Source organism: Typopeltis vanoorti, chromosome 17 (genome assembly GCF_054136105.1).
Source record: "Typopeltis vanoorti isolate ZY-2024b chromosome 17, IOZ_Tvanoo_1.0, whole genome shotgun sequence".
NCBI lineage: Eukaryota > Metazoa > Arthropoda > Arachnida > Uropygi > Thelyphonidae > Typopeltis > Typopeltis vanoorti.
The window spans coordinates 90,252,885-90,277,853 of record NC_143565.1 but is presented as its reverse complement, the minus strand read 5'-3'; the positions used below and the strand labels follow the sequence as shown (position 1 = coordinate 90,277,853).

General features: G+C 36.2%; 1 protein-coding gene across 1 annotated transcript in view; it reads right to left on the bottom strand.

Annotated features, from left to right (window-relative positions):
• The window catches only part of defl (Integrator complex subunit 7), a 301,189-nt gene that overhangs the window by 228,263 nt on the left and 47,957 nt on the right, over positions 1-24,969 (bottom strand). The window contains exon 5 of the mRNA XM_090407701.1: positions 18,357-18,486. Coding sequence (XP_090263827.1) covers positions 18,357-18,486 — 130 coding nt within the window. The remainder of the gene's footprint in view (positions 1-18,356; positions 18,487-24,969) is intronic.

The window sequence follows — 24,969 nt, the reverse complement described above, 5'->3', positions numbered from 1 at the left end:
AGTTGCGAGGTGAGAAGTATTGCATAAAGGAGGATGTAAATAAGTTATTGAAAGAATTAAAAGAGAGGAATGAGAAGGTGAAGATTGTAAGTCTCCTGTCAGGCTATGATAGAGCCAAACTGAGGAGGAGGAGGAAGGTGATGACAGCAAATGAATCAATATGCAGGTTGTGCAGAAGAAATGATTTAGAGTTTGTGGACCTATAGGCTAAATTTGATAGATGGTAAGATTTATACAATGCTCATGGACTGCACTTAAATGGATTCAAATTTAGGCATCTAGAAAGAGTTTTGTTCAGTAGGGGATGGGGTGCAAGGTCCAGACTCTAAAGCAATTCAGGAGTGTGTATGTGCGCACGTGCAAGCATGAACGACATGACTGCACGCACACTAGAATCTACCCAACAGGTTGCTCTGAATAAGGAGCCATGAATCAAAGGGTGTGGCAAAAGGAATGGCAAGCCGGCTACACTAAATTACCAAAAACTTCCATGAATTACACAACTATCAGGAATAGTCTCATATTACTACGTACAGAGTAGCTGACACACCAACACGAGCATCACATAGTGTTGATGAGTTGTGTTGATTGATGTTGATCTTCTATGTGGTCAGCAAAATGTGATAAGTATATAGCTTCTGTAAATATCCTATACAAAGTAGGAAAACTCCAAATTGTACAAGAAAATCTGAAAAGGATAAAGTGGATATATTATAGGAATTTCAGAAACTTACTAGACAGGAGAAGGATGCCTAAACATGCCAGAGGTCAAATTATTCTATTTGGGAAGAAGAGACAATGTATATAGAGAAGGAGTTGCAATCCTAATAAAACAAAATCTTATTGCAAATATAACAGATATCAAGTCCATCTCATCCAAAATAATAGGAATTAAATTAAAAGCCAAAGAAAAAGGACTACACATAAAGGTTATTCACATTTACACACCAGACAAGTTATAATGAAGAAGACATTGAACTAATCTACAATGATCTCCAAAAAGAAATAGATAATAACTAACCCCAGAGACATCTTATTCATAATCAGAGATTTCAACACTAAGATCGGAACTTTCAGAGATGAGCTAAACGATGTAATAAGGGAAATTTGGAATTGGAACCAAAAATGAAAGGGGAGAAAGTATGCTCAATTTCTGCAAAGAAAGCAACCTTATCATCTCAAATACAATATTTTACAATATACCTAGTTTTAAATACACCAGGACTTTGCCAGATAGAGAAATACAAAATTGTATAGATTATATCCTAATGAGAAATAACTGGAAAATCTCAATCAAAAATGTAAGAACACTCAAAAGCCTAGAGCTGGATACAGACCATGAACTACTCTCTGCAACAATGCAGATAAAATTCAAAGTCAGCTATAAAAGAAATAGGATTGATAAACTACACACAGAAAAGTTAAAAAATAACCAAATAAGATTAGACTACATTAGGATCTTCTTCTTCTTCTGCAGCTTCTCCCACTTAAGTGGGGTCACTGTTTATTATGAGTCTCCTCCATACCTTCCTGTCTTGGGCTGTCACCACATCCAAGTTCTTCATCTTCAAGTCCTCTTCTACCAGCTCCCTCCATCTCTTCTTTGGCCGCCCACGCTTCCGCCTTCCTTGCACATCCATCTGCATGACCCTTCTTCCCACATATTCGTCCTCCCTCCTCATCACATGACCAAACCATCTCAACCTTGCCTCCTGTATTTTCGCTCCTAAGTTCGTAACTTTCACTGTTCCCCTGACATAGTCATTTCTCAGATGATCCTTTCTGGTCACACCGCACATCCACCTAAGCATTCTCATCTCTGCTACTTCCATCCTGCTAATGTTATTTTTCCTCAGGGCTACAGTTTCTATAGCATATGTCATAGCTGGCCTCACTACTGTCCTATAAATTTTGCCTTTCAGATTGATCGGCACCCTCTTATCACATAACACTCCAGCCATCTCCCTCCAGTTCCTCCAACCTGCTTGTATCCTGCATCCCACTTCCTTCTCACCTCCTCCATCTTCTTCCACTGTCGAACCTAAGTATCTAAAGTCTCTCACCTTCCTGATGACATTTCCTTCCAGCTCCAGGTCTGTCTCCTGGCCACCGCCCACTGCGCAACACATATACTCTGTCTTACTTCTGCTCAGTCTCATACCTCTCTCTTCCAGTACTTTTCTCCATCTTTCCAGTTTAGTTTCCGCTTCTTCTCTTGAATCTACACACAGCAAGATGTCATCTGCATACAACATTGTCCAAGGTGCATCTTCTCTCACCTCCTCTGTTACCACCTCCATCACAATATTAAACAGAAACAGACTTAATGCTGACCCTTGATGCAAGCCAACTGTTACTTGAAAACTTTCTGTCTGTCCCAAACAAGTCCGAACACTTGTCTTCACATTTCTGTACATTTCCTGCACCAACCTGACATATTTCTCCGGCACCTTCTTCTCCCTCAGACACCTCCAGACTTCTTGCCTTGGCACTCTATCGTATGCTTTCTCCAGATCAATAAATACCAGATGTAGCTCCCTTTGTTTCTCTCGATATTTTTCCATCATCTGTCGTAACCCAAAGATAGCATCTGTTGTTGATCTTCTAGGCATGAAGCCAAATTGTTCCTTTGCAATCTCCACCTCCTCCCTCAATCTACCATCAAGAACCCTTTCTAGGATCTTCATTGTGTGGGACATCAACTTTATTCCTCTGTAATTTTTACAGTCTTGTGCATCCCCTTTACCCTTGTAGATGGGAACAAGAGTACTCTCCTTCCATTCCTCGGGTATATTTTCCTGTTGGCAAACTTTCATGAACAGGTCCCACAGCAGGTCAATTCCCTCTTCCCCCAGTGCCTTCCATGCCTCCACTGGAATTCTGTCGGGGCCCACCGCTTTTCCATTCCTCATCCTCTTCATAGCCTCCGTCACTTCCATTCTACTGATGTTCTGCACCATCCCCTCAGAAGGCTGCCCATCTCCTCTGTGAGTCCTTGCATTTTCCTCATTCAGAAGTCCCTCAAAGTATATTTTCCATCTGTTTCTTATTTCCACATCCCTCCATAATACTCTTCCTTCAGCATCTTTGATCTGCCTCACATGTAAGATGTCCTTAGCTGCTTTATTTCTACATTTCGCTAGTTGGTAAATTTTTCTTTGTCCTTCCTTTGTTTCTAATTGATCATACAGATCTTGATATGCCATGGCCTTCGCCTGTGCCACAACTCTCTTGGCTTCTTGCTTTCTCTCTTTGTACACCTCTCTGTCCTCTTCCACTCTTGACTCATCCCACTTCTGCTTTGCCTTCCTCTTAGCTGTCACTGCCACTTGTACATCATTATTCCACCACCAACCCTCCTTCTGCTCTCTAATCTTTCCAGATGTCTCACCAAGCACCTCGATTGCACAGCTCAGGATTACTTTTGAATTATGTTTCCACCAATCTTGTACACTTTCCAGTCCATCCGAATTCCTCTCTAACACTCTCTCCCTAAAATGATTCCTCACACTCTCTTCTTTTAAGCGAAACCACTTAATTGTCTTCATCCCATGGCAACCAGAAGTTCTTATCTTCGATCTTAATTTAAAGTCTGCGCACAGCAGTCGGTGTTGTTGTGCTACCTGATCTGTTGGAATTACCTTACAATTTGTCACAACCTTAAGATGTTTTCTTCTAGTCAAAATGTAGTCAATTTGTGAGCTGTTGTTACCACTTCTAAATGTTATCAAATGTTCTTCCCTCTTGAAGAAAAACGAGTTCACAATTGCCAGATCAAATGCTACTGCAAAGTCCACAACCCTCTCTCCTTCCTGGTTCATCATTCCCACTCCGTGGCCACCATGCACCCTTTCACAGTCTCTATTCTGTCTTCCTATGTGCCCGTTCAAGTCTCCTCCGACAATCACCATCTCATTTTCTTCCAATTCCCTCATTTCTTCATCTAACACGTTCCAGAACTCATCTTTTTCCTCCATATACACATAATACGACCACCCGCTCTTCTCCAAGACCCACTTTCATTCGCATGATCCTGTCGTTCCTTCTACCCACGTCCAGTATTTCACCCTTCATTCTGCCACACACCACAATTCCTACACCATTTCTTCCCTCGTTATTCGCTCCAGAGTAGAACAATTTATATCCATCTCCCAGTTCCTTTGCCTTTCCCCCTTTCCACCTTGTCTCCTGCACACATAAAATGTCCAACTTCCTCTTCCTCATCATGTCTGCCACCTCTCTTCCCCTTCCAGTCATGCTTCCAACATTCAGTGTTCCCACTCGCAACATCCTCTCCACCTGCTGGGCTCGCTTCTTTAACCGCACCCGCCCTTGATGCGGTAGCCCTCGTCCACTTCTCACAGCTGTAGGGCGATGTGGCTGCGCGTCGCTTAAGGGGTACGCCCTAGCCATTATATCATTTTCTCTTCGACTCATAATCATAGTTTGAGTTGGCACTGAAGTTTTACGACCGGATGCCCTTCCTGACATCAACCCTCGCATTTATCCGGGCTTGGGACCGGCACCTATTGAGGCTAGCTTGCCTCCTTCGGTGGCTGCATCAGACGAAATGACTTAGCAAGATAGGAAAGACTCACCCCTAGCCCTCGAATACTCTAATAGCATCAGGGGGAAGGAGCAAGGAGAGGAGAAAGAAGCAAAGAAAGAAGAGGAGGGACCAGTCTACAGAATAATATAACAGATATATATTACATGAAGTAAGGCATGGTCCAGCATCAGGTACCTCGGGTTTGCCATGCCCGTACTCACTAAAGTGAGCCCTTGAGGGATTAGACTACATTAGGATAATTGAAGAAAAAAAAAGATGAATTGGAGATACTTGGGATATTACAGAATCTCAAAGCAAATATGGCTATGGTATAGCTGGTATATCAGCTTTCATTTTATAAGAATGTACAAAAAAACTGGCAAGGCCTCTGAATAGGCTATTTAATTTAAGTCAGCCTAAACTCTGGAAAAGTTCCAAAGGATTAGGAGGAGGACAAAATAATTCCTTTGCATAAAGGAGGCTCTAAGCCTGCAGTAGCAAATTATAGACCAATCAGTATCTCAGGAGTAGTGGTAAAAGTCGGTCAAAGAGAGAATTCAGGTATGGGTGAATAAGAATATTATATTATATGAGGGACAGCATGGCTTTGTGAAGGGTTAGTCATGCCCTAGTAATTTACTAACTTTTTATAATAGAGTGACAGCTGAATTGGATAAAGGGAATGGTTACATGATGGATTTTTCAAAGGTCTCTGACAGAATAATCCATGTTGCATCGTGCAAAATGTTCCATGTTTGCATAACAGAATTCCATGTTATGCACTTGATAATTTTATTACATGGAATTCTATTATGCAAATTAGAACAAATGGGAATAGATATGAAACTAGTGATATAAATATGAAAGTGGCTGATGAACAGATATCAGAAAATAGTATATGGAGGAGCAGAATCCAGGAGAAAGAAGGTGACTAGTGGTGTGCCACAAGGTGCTCTGCTTGGATCACTACTGTTTAATCTGTACATAAGTATGAATAGGAAAGAATTGGAAGGGAAATATTCGTTTGTGTTTTTTTTAATGCAAAATTAGATAGGGCAATATTTATGTAGAACATTTCCAGTATTGAGATCACATGCTTTTAGGCATAAGTTTAATAAAAGAAACAAATATAATCCTACAAGTTTTGTAAGTTGTCTAACTTATATCATCAGAGAAACTAGCAAAAGTTATATGCCAAAAAAAGACTAGAAACAATTAATTACACATAGTAGATGTTATCAGAACTTCACAAATTATGAAGTGGAAGTTATTTTGTTGTATTTCTGAGCGTACACAAAAATTAAATAATAATGATAACAGATGTCAGATTAAGGGAGAAAAGAAAAGAACACACAAAGAAAGAGAACTGTAGTCCACAACAATTCACTTTCTCTGTGTGATCTTGTTTTCCTCAGAATGCTAGACTGTTCCAGAAGAGAGCTATTCACCTAACAGATAATCCTATTCTCATCGACTCCTTCAAATCACTTTCCCATTGATGTTCTGTTTCTACATTATGTAATTTCTATAGACATTTCCATTCACAACTCCATTGAAGTGGCCACCACTATTCTTCTTTCCTTCTAATTGTGTAATCACGTATGAGTTGCTGGTCAACGCATACAACTTTTCAAGAAACACAACATATTCCTTTCTTCTTGTTGACATAAGATACTGTCAAGTTATGGGTCTTGAGATTATAGTGTCTGTTTGTAGTAGATATAAATTTAAAAAAAAAAATATCATAACACTTTTCAGATTTATGAAATTTAAATATAGATCCTGTTATATTACAATTTTTCCTTGATTATTTGTCATCAAATCATCAAATTCCTGATATATATATATATACCCTCAAGGGATGTGTAGGATGTGATAGTACTACATGAAAAATTAATTAATTACTAACTTCCTTTTTCTACAATTTTCCTCAAAATCAGTCTGTACCTGTCAAGAATCATCCTCCTGTACCTTGGTCTTCCTCTGGATCTTTTTCCTGCCAACCAAGCAGAGAACACTTGTTTTGCTAATCTTTATTCTCCCACTATAAGAGACCGTACTACCTGAGATTAGCTCTGCTATCGCATTCCTGGATGCTGACAATGTCAAGTTCTTTCATAATATCCTTGTTTTTAATATGATATTGCCATTGATGCCATCTGTTCATGCTCCTAATCTTTCTCAGGACTCTCACATCTGTGGTCTCTAGTCTTTGGTCAAGTGTTTTACTTCTAACTCAACTCTCAGATCAATATGTTAAAATTGGCTTGAATACTGTCTTGTATACAGCTAATTTAGTGTTTTGGCTAATTTCTCTCATAAACCATATAAATTTATTCAGTTGACTTCCTACCATACCAGCTTTTGTTGATTCTGTTGTCTATTTCCATATTTAATTTACCACCTTCACTGAAAATCGTGCCTAAGTAGCTGAAATGTTTTACTTGTACTATAGGTTTCTCCATTCATAATGCAGTTGATATTTTAATATTTCTGCCTATTTTCATTATCTTTGTCTTTTTAATGCTGACCTTCATATCATATCTATTATAACAGTCATTCACTTTAGTCAGGGAATCTTGCAGACTTTTAGCAGATTTAGTTAGAAGGATAACATTGTCTGCAAAAAGCAAAGAGCTGACATTAACATCTCCAATTCTGGTATCATGTTTAATACCACTTTCCTTCAAAATGTGATCCATATAGATAATGAATAACAGAGGGGATAATGTAAATCCTTGTCTCACACCAGATTTAACATTAAACCACCTTCCTGTACTTCCTTCAATTCTAACTGCTGACTTACAACTCAAATAAAGACTAAGCATTGCTTGATATAATGTCCCATTGACACCATATAACTGTAGGGTATTGAATAGCTTCTCTCTTGGCACCTTGTCATATGCCTTTTCCAGATCATCAAAACATAAACACAGATCTTTGTTATATTCCCATGATTTCTCAACTATCTGTCGTAAAGTGAAAATCTGATCCTGACAGCCTCTGTTTGGCCTGAATTCAGCTTGTTCTTCACCAAGCTTCTCTTCCACAATCCTTCTCAACCATTCCTACTTGCATACATATCTTACCAGGAACACTCAGTAGAGAAATACCTTTGTAATTCTCACATTCAGTTTTATTTCCCTTTTTATATATGGGTACTATGAGAGCTCTACTCCAATCATCTGGAATTCATCCATTTGTCCAGGCCTTCTGAACTATGCAGTGTAGCCACTGTAAGCCTTTTATACCTCCATACTTGAGCATTTCTGATCAGATATCATCTATTCCTGCTGCCTTTCCACATTTCAGGGGCTTTTGATCGCTTTTTCTACTTTGACTGCATGTCTGGTCAGTGTTTTTTTTTTTTACCACTGTGCTATCATCACTGCTTATTTCATTTAGTAATTTTTTGAAGTAATTACTCCATACTTCAAGGATTTTTTTTTCTCCAGTTTTCATGTCACCTTTATCATCTCTAATTCCTTTTACAGCACTCTTTCCTGACTTTCTTCAACAACCTCCAGAATATCTTGCCACCTTCTTGATATTTATTTTCCATGTTCTTACCAAAGTCTTCCCATGACTTTTGTTTAGCTAGTTTTATACAGTGTTCAGCTTTCTTACATTTGTCTCTGTATTCTCTAAGAGCACTAGCTGACTAATTTATTACCAGAAACTTTTGATATGCTTTCTTCTTTTCTTTAACTGCCTCTTTAACTTCCTGTCTGCCATGGAATTCTGATTTTTCTATCCATACAGACAACCTCACTACATGCCTCTCTTGCTGAATCAATCAATGTTTTCTTCAGGGCTTGACAATGAATCTCAAAGGTTTGGTTCCTGTTCTTTCATTTTTTCTTCAATCATATTTGTGTACTTTAGTCTACAGTTTACAACTGAGAGCTGCTCAACTTTTATTCGCTTTAAAACTTTCTTACATGTTCTTCTTTTCAATATGAAATTCAATTTTATCCTGCTCAAGACTAAATGGTGATCACTTCCAATTTAAAATCTTCTGTACACTCTGGTGTCCTGCACCAGAGAGAAAACATCACTATCAACAATAACATAGTCAATGAGTTTTTTATTATTCCTTGCCTCTTCTCTCCTGTGAATTTGTGCACATTTTTATGTTGGAACATTGTGTCAGTAATAATCAGTCCATGTCCCAAGCAGAAATCCAACAGGTATTTGCCATTATTATTAGCTTTGCTCTTTTCTTCAAATTTTCCCAAAATATTTTTGTATGTCTGACAATCATTTCCTACTCTGCTATTTAGATCCCCAACAAGGACTAACTTTTCCTTTTTCATTGTGTCAGTTGCTTTCTGTAAAGCCTCAAAAAATTCCTCCACTTCTATCTTAGTAGAACCTTCTATGGGACCATAGACTTATCAAATCAATGAGACACTCTCATTGTCCAGTTCCCTCCACATTACTCTACTTGAGACTGCCTGCCATTCAAGAAGATCAGCGAGGAAATTTAGTGTTGAATACTATGGCTATTCCTTCTTTTCCTTGATTGTCACTGCCTGAATATAACATTTTGTATTTATTGCTCAGAAAGATCTCACCAGTTTTTGCCTTTTTTGTTTTATTCACACCTATTTTGATCTGGTATTTATCCGATTCTTCAGCTAGCTCCATTTCTTTGCCATTCAGGCTTATTTGATAGTACTGATATTGAACTTTGGTGATGTTGAGTTGGGATGGGTTTTGGGATTTGTTCTAGTAGCTAACTTTTCGCTGTTTGCCCTGGTTCCCTGTAGAAAACAACAGGGGCCTTGTTTAACCGGGTAAACCCAGCCGGCATGAAATTCTGTCATGTTGTACCATCATTTTTTATTTTGGTTTAAATTAATAAGAATGCAATTTGGTTGGCTAAATTCCAAATTGTCAGACCATCCTCATTCATTCAGTATCCAGGGTAGATATCTAACATGGTGCACCATGAGACGGTGAGTATTGGACATTAGGTCAGAAGCCCTGATTGGTTCTCCGCATTCCTTTAAAGACTATGTGGAGGTATCCTCTCAGTTATATAGCTTTGACCCTTAAACACCCTTATTATTTGTCTTAATAATAAATAAAGTAAAAATCTGATCTTGACAACTGCAATTATGCCTGAAGTTTTATATTATGATAATAATATTTAAATTTAAAATCCATATTTAAATAAACCAACTTCTATTTTAAAACAAAACCTGTCTTCCACATTACGATGTTGTGATTTATTTATAATTTTGTTAACATACAAATGCCTATGTAGGCATCCATACAAAACAATTATTATTTAACCTACTACAGATCTTAACCTAACAGGCCAATAGTTATCTATTGGCCTGTTAGGTTAATTTATTAGTTAATAAATTAACTAATTTATTAACTAATAAATTATTTAGTTATTAGGCATATATTACCTAATATGAAATTAGGTAATATATGCCTTTCTCCAGTCAACTGAACCTTCTTAGTAATTTTCATGAACCTTCTTAAAAGACATTAGTCATGAACATTAGTCATGAACCTTCTTAAACGACACCTAAAGATAGAGTTATCCTCCATATCAGTCTTCTAACTCCTGAATATACAATCACCTCCAATACCAGAAACAATGCATTCCATGCTTCTTTGGCCTTTCACAAAACCATGTGGTCTTTTCCAGAAGGAACCAACCCAAATGTGACAACACTATTCTAAGGTCTAGTGTATTTATATAATGTTGGCTTCTGTCATCCTCAATTTTCCAATATGCAGCCTCAAGATGTTTAAAGGATACTATGACAGTACCACATGATTAAATTCACATTATTACTAATCTTCTATCAACAATTTTTTTCCAAATTAGTCTATTATTTGTGAGCACTCTCATGTTGTCAGATCTTATATTTCTGTCTTTTAGGGCAAGTCCAGATCTTGGTCATCCTCTGGGTCTTTTTCTCACTTCTGTGCATGCATTCCCGAATGTTAAGCTCCTTCCTAATACTTCATTTTTAATATGATTCTGCCATTGATAACATCTGCTCACTTACTAATTCTCAGAACTCTCATATTTGTGGCCTAATGATCAACTCTTTTATTTCTAACCAAGCTCTCTGCCAAATAAGTAAAAATTGGTTTGAACACCATCTAGTATAAAGCTACTTTAGTCTTTTGACTAATTTTCCCCTTATTCCATATAAATTTATTCAGCTAAGCTGCTACCATACCAGTTTTGCTATTTCTGTTGTCTATATCCATATTTAATTTGGAATCTTCACAAACAATTGTGTTTAAATAGCTGCAATATTTTATTTATTCTATACATTTTCCATTGAGAATGAAACAGCTGAAGTTTTCCATGCTTCTGCCTATTTTCATAGTGTTGATCTTTTTTATTGCTCATTATCATGTACATTTCCCATGACAACCAATATTCAATTTAGTTAATGAATCTGGAGACTTGCAATGGATTTATTTAAGAATACAAGATAATCTTCAGAAAACAAAGAGCTACTTCATATTGCTCTGCTGATATCAGGTTTAATGCCACTTTCTTTCATAATGTGCTATACAAATGATGAATTAACATATATAGTGATAAAGTGAACCCTTGTCTCACATCTGATTTAACCTCAAACCATCTTCCTGTACTTCCTTCAGTTCTAACTGCTGACATAAAACTCAAATACATACTATGTGTTGCTCAATATAAGTTACCATTTACACCAAATCGTGGCATTTCAAACAACCTTTCTCTTGGCACTTTATCATATGCCTTTTCCAGACCCTTGTTATATTTCTAGTTTCTGAACTATTTGTCTTAAAATGAACATCAACTTTTTTAACAATCCCTGTTTGGCCTGAACCCAGCTTGTTCTCCAAGTTTCTCTTCTACAATTCTCCTTAGCTTCTTCTCAGTAGGAAATGCTTAATAGGTAAATTCCTCTGTAATTCTCATTCAGTATTATTTTCCTTTTTTATAGATCACAACTATGAGAGCTGTATTCCAGTCATTTAGAATTTGACCTTCTGACTAATCCTACTGAATTATGCAGCAGAGCTGGCATAAAACTTTTATCTCCATATTTGGGCATTTCTGGTTGAATATCATCTACTCCAGCTGCCTTCTACATTTCAGCTTTTGATTGCCTTTATTACCTCAAGTATCGATATGTAATCCTGACTGCATTGCTTTTGAATATTTTCTACCACTGTTCTGTCACCGGTTGTTTCATTTAAACAGTATTTGAAACACTGTTTAAATGCAACTTACTCCAGACATCGAAGAATATCTTTGGTTTCAGTTTTCAGGTCACCATTATCATCTCTGATTTCTTTTTACAGTACTCTTTACTCCATTATAAGTCTTTTCAATACCTACCAGAACACTGTACCACCTTCCTGACATTTACCTTCTATATTCCTACCAGTCTTCCCATGACATTTATTTAGTTACCACATAGCTCTCTTACATTTTTCACTGTATTCTCTTAGGGCATCTGCTAACTTACTTGCAATATATTTTCCAGGAACTGAACTTAAACTTCTTAAATCTACCATATAGTATTAAGTTTTCTATACCTGCTGATAACTTCACCACATGCCTCCATAGCCAAAGATTATGGAATATTTCTGAAGACTCTGGCATCAAGACTTCAAGATTTGGTTATTGTTTTGAAACTCTCACTTTTTCTTGAATAATACTTGTATAGTTGAGTCTACAGTTCACCAGTAAAAGATGCTCAACTTTAATTCTTTTTACATATTTTTCTTTTCACTATGATATTCATATTTATCTTGCTTATAAATAAATGGTGATCACCTCCTATTTCAAATCTCCCCATATACTCGTGTATTTTGAACCATTCTGAAGATATCACTATTAATGATAATATAATCAAATAAGACTTATTTTTTCTTGTTTTTTCTTTCCATGTGAATTTGTGCACATCTTCATGCTGAAACATGATGATGTGCACAAATGGCCATGTTTAGTCCGCATCATGACAGAAATCTAGCAGATATTTACCATTATTATGAACTTTTCCCTTTTCTCCAATTTTTCAAAATCATTTTTAATATTTATTAAAATAAAGAGCCAAATGGCTTCAGTTCAGCTATGCAAAATTATCTAAATAAAGTTGATATTAGATCCAGCATTATTTCAAAGCTGAATGTAGAAACTATGAAACTTTTGTAAAAATAAGTTGACCAGACCTTTTGGCTCGGGGTGCTTAAGGGTCAAAGCTGTATAACTGAGAGGTGACCTCCACATAGCCTTTAAAGAAATGCGGAGAACCGACCAGGGATTCTGACCTAATGTCCAATCCTCACCTTCTCGTGGTGCACCCTGCTGGGTATCTACATGGATACTGAACAGATGAGGATGGGCTGGCAATTTGGGATTTAGCCGACCAAATTGTATTCTTATTGGTGTAAACCAATATACAAAATGATGGTAAAACATGACAAAATTTCATGCTGGCTGGGGCATCGCCCAGTTAAACAAGGCCCCCATTGTTTTCGCCAGGGAACCAGGGCGAACAGGCGAAAAGTCAGCTACTGGAACAAATCTGAAAACACACCCCAACTTAACATCACCAGAGTAAAAGATTGGTACAATCAACATAAGAGCCTGAATGGTAAAGAAATGGAGCTAGCTGAGGAATTAGATAAGTACCAGATCGACATAATAGGGGTGACTGAAACAAAAACTGGAGAGATCTTTCTGAGCAATAAATAGAAAATGTTATATTCAGGAAATGGCAATCAAGGAAAAGAAGGAGTAGCCATAGTACTCAACATAAAATACGAGGCTAATCTTCTTGAATGGCAGAAGTCTCAAGTTGAGTGATGTGGGCTAATATCAGAATGGGGAATTAGACAATGAGACTTATTTGTGCCTATGGTCACATAGAAGGTTCTACTAAGGCAGAAGTGGAGGAATTTTTTGATGCTTTAGAGAAAGCAACTGACACAATGAAAAAGGAAAAGCTGGTCCTAGTTGGTGATCTAAATAGCAGAGTAGGAAATGATTGTCAGACATACAAAAATATTTTGGAAAAATTTGGAGAAAAGAGCAAAGCTATTAATAATGGCAAATACCTGTTGGATTTCTGCTTGGGACATGGACTGGTTATTACTAACACCATGTCCCAACACAAAAATGTGCACAAATTCACATGGAGAGAAGAAGCAAGGAATAAGAAAAGTCTCATTGACTATGTTATCATTGATAGTGATGTTTTCTCCCTGGTGCAGGACACTAAAGTGTACAGAGGATTTGAAATTGGAAGCAATCATTATTTAGTCTTGAGCAGGATAAAATTGAATTTCATATTGAAAAGAATAACACGTAAGAAAGTTTTAAAGTCGAGCAGCTCTCAGATGTGAACTGTAGACTAAAATACACAAAGATTATTGAAGAAAAAATGAAAGGGTTTGAGAATGGGAACCAAACCTTGGAGATTCAGTGGCAAGTTTTGAAGAAAACCCTGATTGATTCAGTCAGAGAGGCAGGTGGTGAGGTAGTCAGCAAGGATAGAAAAATCAGAACTCCATGGTGGACACAGGAAGTTAAAGAGGCAGTGAAAGAAAAGAAGAAAGCATATCAAAAGTTTCTGGTAAATTAGTCAGCTTTTGCTCTTAGAGAATACAGAGACAAATGTAAGAAAGCGAAACACTGTGTAAAACTTGCTAAACAAACGTCATGGGAAGACTTTGGCAAGAACATAGAAAATAAATATCAAGAAGGTGGTAAGATATTCTGGAGGTTGTTGAAGAAGCTTAGGAATGGAGGAAAGAGTGCTGTAAAAGGAGTTAGAGATGATAAAGGTGACATGAAAACAGGAGAATAAGATATCCTTGAAGTATGGAGTAATTACTTTGAAAAACTGCTAAATGAAACTAGCAGTGATGACAGCACAGTGGTAAAAAACACTGACCAGGCATGCAGTCAGCAATACATATCCATACTTGAAGTAGAAAAAGCCATCAAAGGCTTGAAATGTGGCAAGGCAGCAGGGGTAGATGATATTCGACCAGAAATGCTAAAGTATGGTGGTATAAGAGTCCTTTTTACAGTGGCTGCACTGCATAGTTCAGAAAGCCTGGATAGAGGGACGAATTCCCGAAGATTGGAGTAGAGCTCTCATAGTACCCATATATAAAAAGGGAAATAAAACTGAATGTGAGAATTACAGAGGTATTTCCCTACTGAGTGTTCCTGGCAAGATCTATGCAAGTATACTTGAGAAATGGTTGAGAAGAATTGTGGAAGAAAAACTTGGTGAAGAACAAGCTGGATTCAGGCCAAATAGAATCTGTCAGGATCAGATCTTCACTTTACGACAAATTGTTCAGAAAGCATGGGAATATAACAAAGATCTGTATTTAAGTTTTGTCGATCTGGAAAAGGTATATGACAAGGTGCCAAGAGAGAAGCTATTCAATACGCTACAGTTATATGGCATCAATTGGGTATTATATCAAGCAATACTTAGTCTTTATTTGAGTTGTAAGTCAGCAGTTGGAATTGAAGGAAGTACAGGAAGATGGTTTAATGTTAAATCTGGTGTGAGACAAGGATGTACATTATCCTCTCTGTTATTCATTATCTATATGGATCCCATTATGAAGGAAAGTGGTATTAAACATGATATCAAAATTGGAGATGTTAATGTCAGCTCTTTTCTTTATTCAGACGAGGTTATACTTCTAAATAAATCTGCTACAAGTTTGCAAGATTCCCTTACTAAATTGAATAACTGTTGTAATAGATATGGTATGAAGGTCAGCATTCAAAAGACAAAGACAATGAAAATAGGTAGAAGTGTTGAAAATGTCAACTGTGTTGTGAACGGGGAACCTGTGGAACAAGTAAAACATTTCAGCTACTTAGGCATTATTTTTACTGAAGATGGTAAATTAAATATGGAAATAGACAACAGAATCAGCAAAGCTGGTATGGTAGGAAGTCAACTGAATAAATTCATATGGAATAATAGAGAAATTAGTCGGAACACTAAATTAGCTGTATACAAGACAGTGTTCAAACCAGTTTTAACTTATGGATCTGAGAGCTGGGTCAGAAGTAAAACACTTGACCAAAGACTAGAGACCGCAGATATGAGAGTCCTGAGAAAGATTAGTGATGTGAACAGATGTTATCAATGGCAATATCATATTAAAAACGAGAATATTAGGAAAGAACTTGACTTTGTCAGCATTCAGGAATGCGTTAGCAGAACTAATCTCAGGTGGTATGGTCACTTAAATAGAATGGAATAGGAAAGATTAGCAAAACAAGTGTTCTCTGCCAAGTTAGCAGGAAAACGACCCAGAGGAAGACCAAGATATAGGTGGATTGATACGGTACAAAGTGTCTTAGATGATAGAAATATAAGATCTGATAATGTTGGAGTCTTGACAAGCAACAGACTGATTTGGAGGAAAATTGTAGATAGGAAGTTAGTAATGATGTAAATATTTCATGTAGTACTATCATATATCCTGTACACCCCTTGAGGGTACATGTCAGGAATTTGATGATGACCTTTTGCCTCTTTATTTTAGTAAATATTTGATGCACCGACCGAGAGTTTGCTTACGAAAAATACACCTCTCCAACATTTCAAGTTCCTTAGTACTGAACAAGAGATTTTACTCTCTTAAAGTTTCTGCCTGGTCTCTCAGGAGAACCAACCAGTTCAAAACAGGTGTCAGGCCAGTGAAACCTTATCAAAATGGACTAATAGAAAGTGAATATATAAATGCTTGGGCAGCATTTATGTTTTCTAAGTATTCTGCGCTAAGGTAACTTATGAATGCCAGTGAGTGTATTGCTTCAAACTTTCATTTGGCTTTGAAATAATGCTGGATCTAATATCCACTTTACTTATACATTTTTAATATGCCTGGGATTAATTTTCTATCCTGCTGTTTAGATTTCCAACAAGGACCAACTTTTCTGCTTTCTTTATGTCAGCTGCCTTCTCTAATGATGAAAAATTCCTTCACTTCTTCCTTAGGAGAACTTTCTGTGGGACCATTGGTACAACTAAGTTTCATTGTCAAATTCTCCATTTTGAAAATTTCCCACATAACTCTACTTGAAATTTTCTTGCAATGAAGAAGTTAATCTTCAAGTTTGCTGTTGAATGCTATCACTCCTCCTTCCTTTCCCTGATCACTACAGGGAATAGATAACATTCTAGCTGACTTTTCACTATTTGCATTGGTTCCTGAAAAAAACAGCGGGGGAAGGGGTTGTTTAAGGCAACACCACAATAAGAATGAAATTTCATCATGTTGTACCACCATGTTTGTTTCTGATTAGCCAATACAGAAACTGTCAGCCAATCCTAAACATGCCTACTAATGGAGTGCATTGCTTGAAGATGAGGATGGACATTATGCCAGAAGCCTTATGTTGGTCTCTCCCACATTCTTTAAATGTTATGTGTAGGTCTCCTCCCAGTTATCTAGCTTTAACCCTTAAGTGACCTGTCAGCTATGGTACAACAAGAAATATGTCTTGGATACAATGTGTTTGTGCCATGAAAAGCCAAGTATAAGTTATTTCAAGAAGAGAAATCTATCTTGACTGGAGATTGGAATATAAAGATAAGGGGAAGTGAAGTGAGACCTTTCAAAATAAGACAGGACCATGCCCAGGCAGTACTGAAGCCCAACTAGGCTGTTCCCACATCAGTGGTGAACTGCAAAGAGAGGCAAATGTTTAAGATGTTAGCTATGAAAGATCATGAAACTTGGACTGCTTGAAAACTACAATTGGTGTCAAATGATAAAGAGAACTAGAGTGAACAATATCTGCAAAACTATGAATAGGATCTGAGGTTACTGGAAGAAGGTAATTTATGTATAAGGAGAAGGAGCAAAAGCACAGAACCTCATAACTCTCTAGTGCTGATGGAGAAATCTGAAGAAAGAAAACACTATCTACCATAACATGTAATAAAAAAAATCAGATGGAAACAAGGAAATGATGAGAAGAAATTAGCTTATTACTTGATTATTCCTTTTACCTAATGGTTTTTCTACTTACCTCTACATTCACAATACAATTATTACATACAACTAAGCAAGTGAAGTTTGGAATGAACCTGGTTTTCTACAACTTCAATACTCATTGGATCTCATAACTTTTGAGTTGTAATAAAACTGCAGTGCTATCTACTCTCCTGATTGAAACACAAATCAATTAAATTAATAAGATTTGTAATAATCCCTTCCACTTTACTAAAATTATCCTTAGATATAAAAATCAGATACACATCAAAAGAGAGAGAGGGGACATTACAAACACTTTTTTTCGATTTTTTTGGCAGTTTTCAATTAAATTTCAAAAGCATTAATTGAAAAAAAAAAACAATTAAATTTCATTAATTGAAAATTCTATGAAATCTATTAAGAAAATATACATTAAAACAAAAAATTTCAAAAAATCACTCAAGTCTGCATTTCTTACTGAACAAAAAGGAATGAAAATTATTTTATATCAATTAAGAAGAACCGGAGAAATTCAAGTTTAAAAATGTCACTGCATCACTAATTTTCTCACTATGTGCAGGAACAACTCTGTCCATAATTCTTGACTTGTATTAGTTTAGAGCAGCATGCACTTACTTAGCAGTGCCTTTAATGGTGGCTCAAGGTCATAGGAGACCAAAATCTAGTTGAAGTATACATATGGTTACAATGCTAAGATAATCTCTGAAATCTGAACTAAAAATAAAAATGTCATTAATGAATCATATAAATATGATAATATACCAATAACATGATCAAAAAATATATATACCAGAACAGTAATTTGGGCATCATGGTGCATATGCTGAAAAACAGACAACAGTTTAAGCTTCACATCAACTGGTGTTGCCAATCCATGAATCATTTCTCCAATCTTGGTACATATATTTGATGCAAATGTCCTATGAATAAATATTTATTATAAATTTCTACAAAATAAAAACTTTTTATTTCAAAATTTCCTCAAAATGCATATTAGTGTAAATATAATTTTTTTTCATTTACTGTAATAATAATAATAATAATATGAACTATCATCATCATCATCAAATTCTTGCCATGTAACCTCAAGGGTGTACAGGATATGATAGTACTACATGAAAAAAATTACATCATTACTAACTTCCTATCTACAATTTTCCTCCAAATTAGTCTCTTAGTTGTCAAGACTCCAACATTATCAGATCTTATATTTCTATCGCATAAAGCACTTTGTACCGTATCAATCCACCTATATCTTGGTCTTCTTCTGGGTCGTGTTGCTGCCAACCTGGCAGAGAACACTTGTTTTGCTAATCTTTCTTCGCCCATTCTGTTTAAGTGACCATACCACATGAGATTAGCTCTGTTAATGCATTCCTGGATGCTGACAATGTCAAGTTCTTTCTTAATATCCTCGTTTTTAATATGATATTCCCATTGATGCCATCTGTTCACGCCTATAATCTTTCTCAGGACTCTCATATCTGCAGTCTCTAGTCTTTGGTCAAGTGTTTTACTTCGAAGCAGCTCTCAGATCCATAAGTTAAAACTGGTTTGAACACTGTCTTGTATATAGCTAATTTAGTGTTCTGACTAATTTCTCTCTTATTCCATATGAATTTATTCAATTGACTTCCTACCATACCAGCTTTGCTGATTCCGTTGTCTATTTCTATATTTAATTTACCATCTTCACTAAAAATCGTGCCTAAGTGGCTGAAATGTTTCACTTGTTCCACAGGTTCTCCATTCACAACAAAGTTGACATTTTCAATGATTCTGCCTATTTTCATTGTCTTTGTCTTTATATTGCTGACCTTCATACCATATCTATTACAACAGTTATTCAATTTAGTCAGAGAATCTTGCAGACTTGTAGCGGATTTATTTAGAAGTATTAACATCATCCGCATAAAGCAAAGAGCTGATATTAACATCTCCAATTTTGATATCATGTTTAATACCACTTTCCTTCATAATGTGATCCATATAGATAATGAATAATAGAGGGGATAATGTACATCCTTGTCTCACACCAGATTTAACATTAAACCATCTTCCTGTACTTCCTTCAATTCTAACTGCTGACTTACAACTCAAATAAAGACTAAGTATGGCTTGATATAATGCCCCATTGACACCATATAACTGCAGCGTATTGAATAGCTTCTCTCTTGGCACCTTGTCATATGCCTTTTCCAGATCATCAAAACATAAACACAGATCTTTGTTATATTCTCATGATTTCTCAATTATCTGTTGTAAAGTGAAGATCTGATCCTGACAGCCTCTATTTGGCCTGAATCCAGCTTGTTCTTCACCAAGTTTTTCTTCCACAATTCTTCTCAACCGTTTCTCAAGTATACTTGCATAGATCTTGCAAGGAACACTCAGTAGGGAAATACCTCTGTAATTCTCACATTCAGTTTTATTTCCCATTTTATATATGGGTACTATGAGAGCTCTACTCCAATCATCGGGAATTCGTCCCTCTATCCAGGCTTTCTGAACTATGCAGTGCAGCCACTGTAAAAAGGACTCTTATACCACCATACTTTAGCATTTCTGGTCGAATATCATCTACCCCTGCTGCCTTGCCACATTTCAAGCCTTTGATGGCTTTTTCTACTTCAAGTATGGATATGTATTGCTGACTGCATGCCTGGTCAGTGTTTTTTACCACTGTGCTGTCATCACTGCTAGTTTCATTTAGCAGTTTTTCAAAGTAATTACTCCATACTTCAAGGATATCTTTTTCTCCCATTTTTCATGTCACCTTTATCATCTCTAACTCCTCTTACAGCACTCTTTCCTCCATACCTAAGCTTCTTCAACAACCTCCAGAATATTTTGCCACCTTCTTGATATTTATATTCTATATTCTTGCCAAAGTCCTCCCATGACTTTTGTTTAGCTAGTTTTACACACTGTTTAGCTTTCTTACATTTGTCTCTGTATTCTCTAAGAGCACAAGCTGACTTATTTGACAGGAACTTTTGATATGCTTTCTTCTTCTTTTCCTTCACTGCCTCTTTAACTTCCTGTGTCCACCAGGGAGTTCTAATTTTTTTTATCCTTGCAGACAACCTCACCACATGCCTCTCTGGCAGAATCAATCAATGTTTTCTTCAGAGTTTGCCACTGAATCTCCAAGGTTTGATTCCTGTTCTCAAACTCTTTCAATTTTTCTTCAATAAGCTTTGTGTATTTTAGTCTATGGTTCACATCTGAGAGCTGCTCAACTTTTATTCGCTTTAAAACTTTCTTAAATGTTATTCTTTTCATTATGAAATTCAATTTTATCCTGCTCAAGACTAAATAGTGATCACTTCCAATTTCAAATCCTCTGTACACTCTGTTGTCCTGCACAAGGGAGAAAAGATCACTATCAACAATAACATAGTCAATAAGACTTTTCTTATTCCTTGCCTCTTCTCTCCATGTGAATTTGTGCACATTTTTATGTTGGAACATGGTGTTAGTAATAACCAGTCCATGTCTTGCGCAAATATCCAACAGATATTTGCCATTATTATTAGCTTTGCTCTTTTCTTCAAATTTTCCCAAAATATTTTTGTATGTCTCGCAATCATTTCCTACTCTGCTATTTAGATCCCCAACAAGGACCAACTTTTTCTTTTTCATTGTGTCAGTTGCTTTTTCTAAAGCCTCAAAAAATTCCTCCACTTCTGCCTTAGTAGAACCTTCTGTGGGACCATAGGCATAAATAAGTCTCATTGTCCAGTTCTCCATTCTCATATTTGCGCACATTACTCTACTTGAGACTGACTGCCATTCAAGAAGATTAACCTCGTATTTTGTGTTGAATACTATGGCTACTCCTTCTTTTCCTTGATTGTCGTTTAGTATAATATGAACTATAGTGAACTAATACTGTTCATATTATACTGAACTAACTGTTAATAATACAGTTAATTCAGTATAATATGAACTATACTGAACTAACTGTATTATTAACAATAAAAGAGAAAAACAAAGTGTCAGCCAGTGCTTTGTCTCCAAAGAGTTAGAAACTCTTTGCAAAGGCAGCCATGGTGATGTTATATTTATAACTCTTATTTAATTACCAGATATGTTAAGAAAGAATGAAAAACTCTCCACCAACCTTGAATGTGACTTTCAGATCCATTCTTCCAATTCTATTAAACCTATTCACTAAAATTAACTAAAATTAAATATTCACTATTCGCTAAAATTAAACACTGTCTCATCTATATAATATGCATTCTTATTACTGTATAATATGCATGATACTATGATAGCACTACATAATTATGTTTGCATTATTACCAAGCTTCCTATCAACCATTTTCTTGCTAGTTAATCTGTTAGTAGTCAGTTCTCACACTTTATTAAAGTGACTAAGGAAGTGTGTAAATGATAGATCAAAATATTTATCCATATCTTATGAAGATGAGAAGATGAAATTTGAACCAATATAGCTTTTGGGATTGCAACCAATGAGAAAAATGCAAAATGCTTTATTTAAGTAGTCCACAAAAAAATTCTGATCAGATATAGCACACATTTTAATAGGTTGACACGAAAATGAGGGAATCTTGTATGTGAGATAGTTTAATAGCACCTAAGTTAGTGTCTATTAAATAAAACACAACAGACAGGAAATTGGAGTGAATCTGTATGTGATAGAGAAAAAAAAAGGGGGGGAAAGGGGGGAATATCAACAATTAGCTGAAGTGTCCTCTTTTTGGACAACATCAGAGATGATGATGATGATGACAGTGTTTTAGGCATAGTGGACTTGAAAGATTTGAGATTTATATAGAGCTATATATATTCCTGATGTACAGGATATTTAGTGTCTATCATAGTATCGTGCACCATGATAGTACTACATAATTATGTTTGCATTATTACCAAGCTTCCCATCAACAATTTTCTTGCTAGTTAATCTTTTTAGTTGTCAGTTCTCACACTTTATTATCTATTTTCATATTTAGTTAGCTATCTTTGCCAAAAATTGTGCCTAAAGGGCTGAGATGTTTTACTTCTTTTACAGATTTTCTCCACTAAAATGGAAAATTTTCAAGCCCTTTCAGGGCCTCCTCAAATAAACAGGATAGTAGTGTGTTGTAACACCACGCTGATACACCCAGTCAATGAAATTCATTACAGAAAATAAGGGGATAAACATCCTTTATTGTTTTATAGCCAGTAAGCGAAACTAAAGATCGATAACTACGATCTATAAGTTTCATGCCGAAAAACTATCGGCGAAAGCAATTCAAAGTAAAGGTGGAGCAAGCTCCCTCACTATTCTTGATATTTTCTCATAATGTAAAACACAGCTCCTAGGAGATGTAATACTGTCATTACATCATGAGGAGAGGTCACTACCCAGGCTGGTTTCAACCTTTTTTGAGGTCTCATCAGTGAGTAGGTAGACCTGGAAGATATCAAAGCTTAGTGAAAAGAACTTACATACCTTTACTATACGAATGCCATAAAGGTGTAATTATATTTTAGTTAAGATAAAAAGCCAAATGGCTAGTTTTCTAGCACCTTAATATAGAAAATAAGGGGATAAACATCCTTTGTTGTTTTATAGCCAGAATTACATCTCCTATGAGCTGTGTTTTACATTATGAGAAAATATCAAGAATAGTGAGGGCGCTTGCTCCACCTTTACTTCGAATTGCCTTCGCTGATAGTTTTTCGGCATGAAACTTATAGATCGTAGTTATCGATCTTTAGTTTCGCTAACTGGCTATAAAACAACGAAGGATGTTTATCCCCTTATTTTCTATATTAAGGTGCTAGAAAACTAGTCATTTGGCTTTTTATCTTAACTGAAATTCATTACAGTTCACAAGGTGATGAAATTCATCCTGCCCTATTTTCAGTTTTCTTTTTACTGTTGATTTTCATACCAGACATGTTACAGCAATTAATCAATTTACGAGGGTAGTCCGAAAAGTTCTCGGCCTAACGATGAAAAAATGAATTCATATATTGGTGTCATTGGTATTGAGGCTAGCTGGTGAACGGACGTGCTATCGAAGAGCTCCTGAGAGATTTGTGTTTTTTGTTGATTTATTGATGTTTTGGATTCAATTTAATGGACTTAAATGTGTAATTTTGGTATATTATTGGAGCTTTATTAGCGTGGTTAGTGTTACTAAAGTGTTTTATAACATAATCTATTGTCGGGAAGTCGCCGCTAGATGAATTCGTAATGTGTAGTGTTCGTGCAAGCCCCAGATAAGATAAGTATCATTTTCAGTTATCGATACAAATTACTTAATATTGTGTAGTTTTGTTTTGTTTGCCTTGCGTATTTTAGTGCGTCTGTTTTTGGTGTGTTATAAAGTATAATTTGACAAAACACGTTGCAAATAAGTATGGCACCTGTGCAAAGGAAAATGGCGGCCAGTAATGATGGTTCGCCATCGTTATCAAAGAACGGTAGCATAAAAGAAATGAGTCAGTGTACTAGCTGTGAAATGTACGCTTTGCAGAGTGCGGTCGGAGTGTGGTTAGATGATAATAAAGGATTGAATGTGTGTAGAAAATGTAGGGAGAATGAGGAATTGAAGTGTATTTCGGATCGTGAGTGTGATATTTTTGTCAACCTTCAGAATGAAGGAAATAGGGATATGACAAGAAACGGCAAGGTTGTACATGAAAATTGTGAGAGTGTGAATGATAGTATAAATGGTTTCTCAGAGAATAAAAAAGATGAGATAGATGCATTGAGTGAGATCGCGTTGTTGAATAGTGCGATAGAAAGAGCAAAACAGCAGCTAGAGTGCATGAACAAAAGTAGACTGAATGAACCAACCAATAATAAAAGGTATGACAGGAAAAATAGACGTATGAATGTGAACATGAACAAAATGAAGGATAGAGTGCTATATGGAGACTCGTTAGTACAAGGTGTGTTAGTAGAGGATTTGACAAAATCGTACCAACCTGGTGCGACCATAAAGGACGTAACTGAGTCTATTAGAGAGCAAAAGGAAAGGGTGAAAGAAATGATTGTTGTGGCAGGTACGAATGATTTGAAAGAAGATAAAATGGAAATGATAGAAGACCTGAATGAATTGTTTGAGGTAGCAAAAGAAAAGAGTGAGAGAGTTAGAATGATTAGTCTTTTGCCACGGTATGACAGTGAAATGTTTAAAAGGAGGGCCATAATTGCGAATGACTTTATGCGTGGGTTATGTATGATGTGTGGTGTGGAATTTGTGGATGTGTGGAGTGAGTTTGATGGGCGAAAGGATCTATATAAGATGGATGGCTTGCATTTGAATGGTTACGGTGTAAGAAGACTTGAGAAAGTGTTGCTGAATGTAGCGGATGTGCAAATTCAGGGAAACTAGATTAATTAAGGGGGGGGGGGTTAGATATACAGTCCTTAT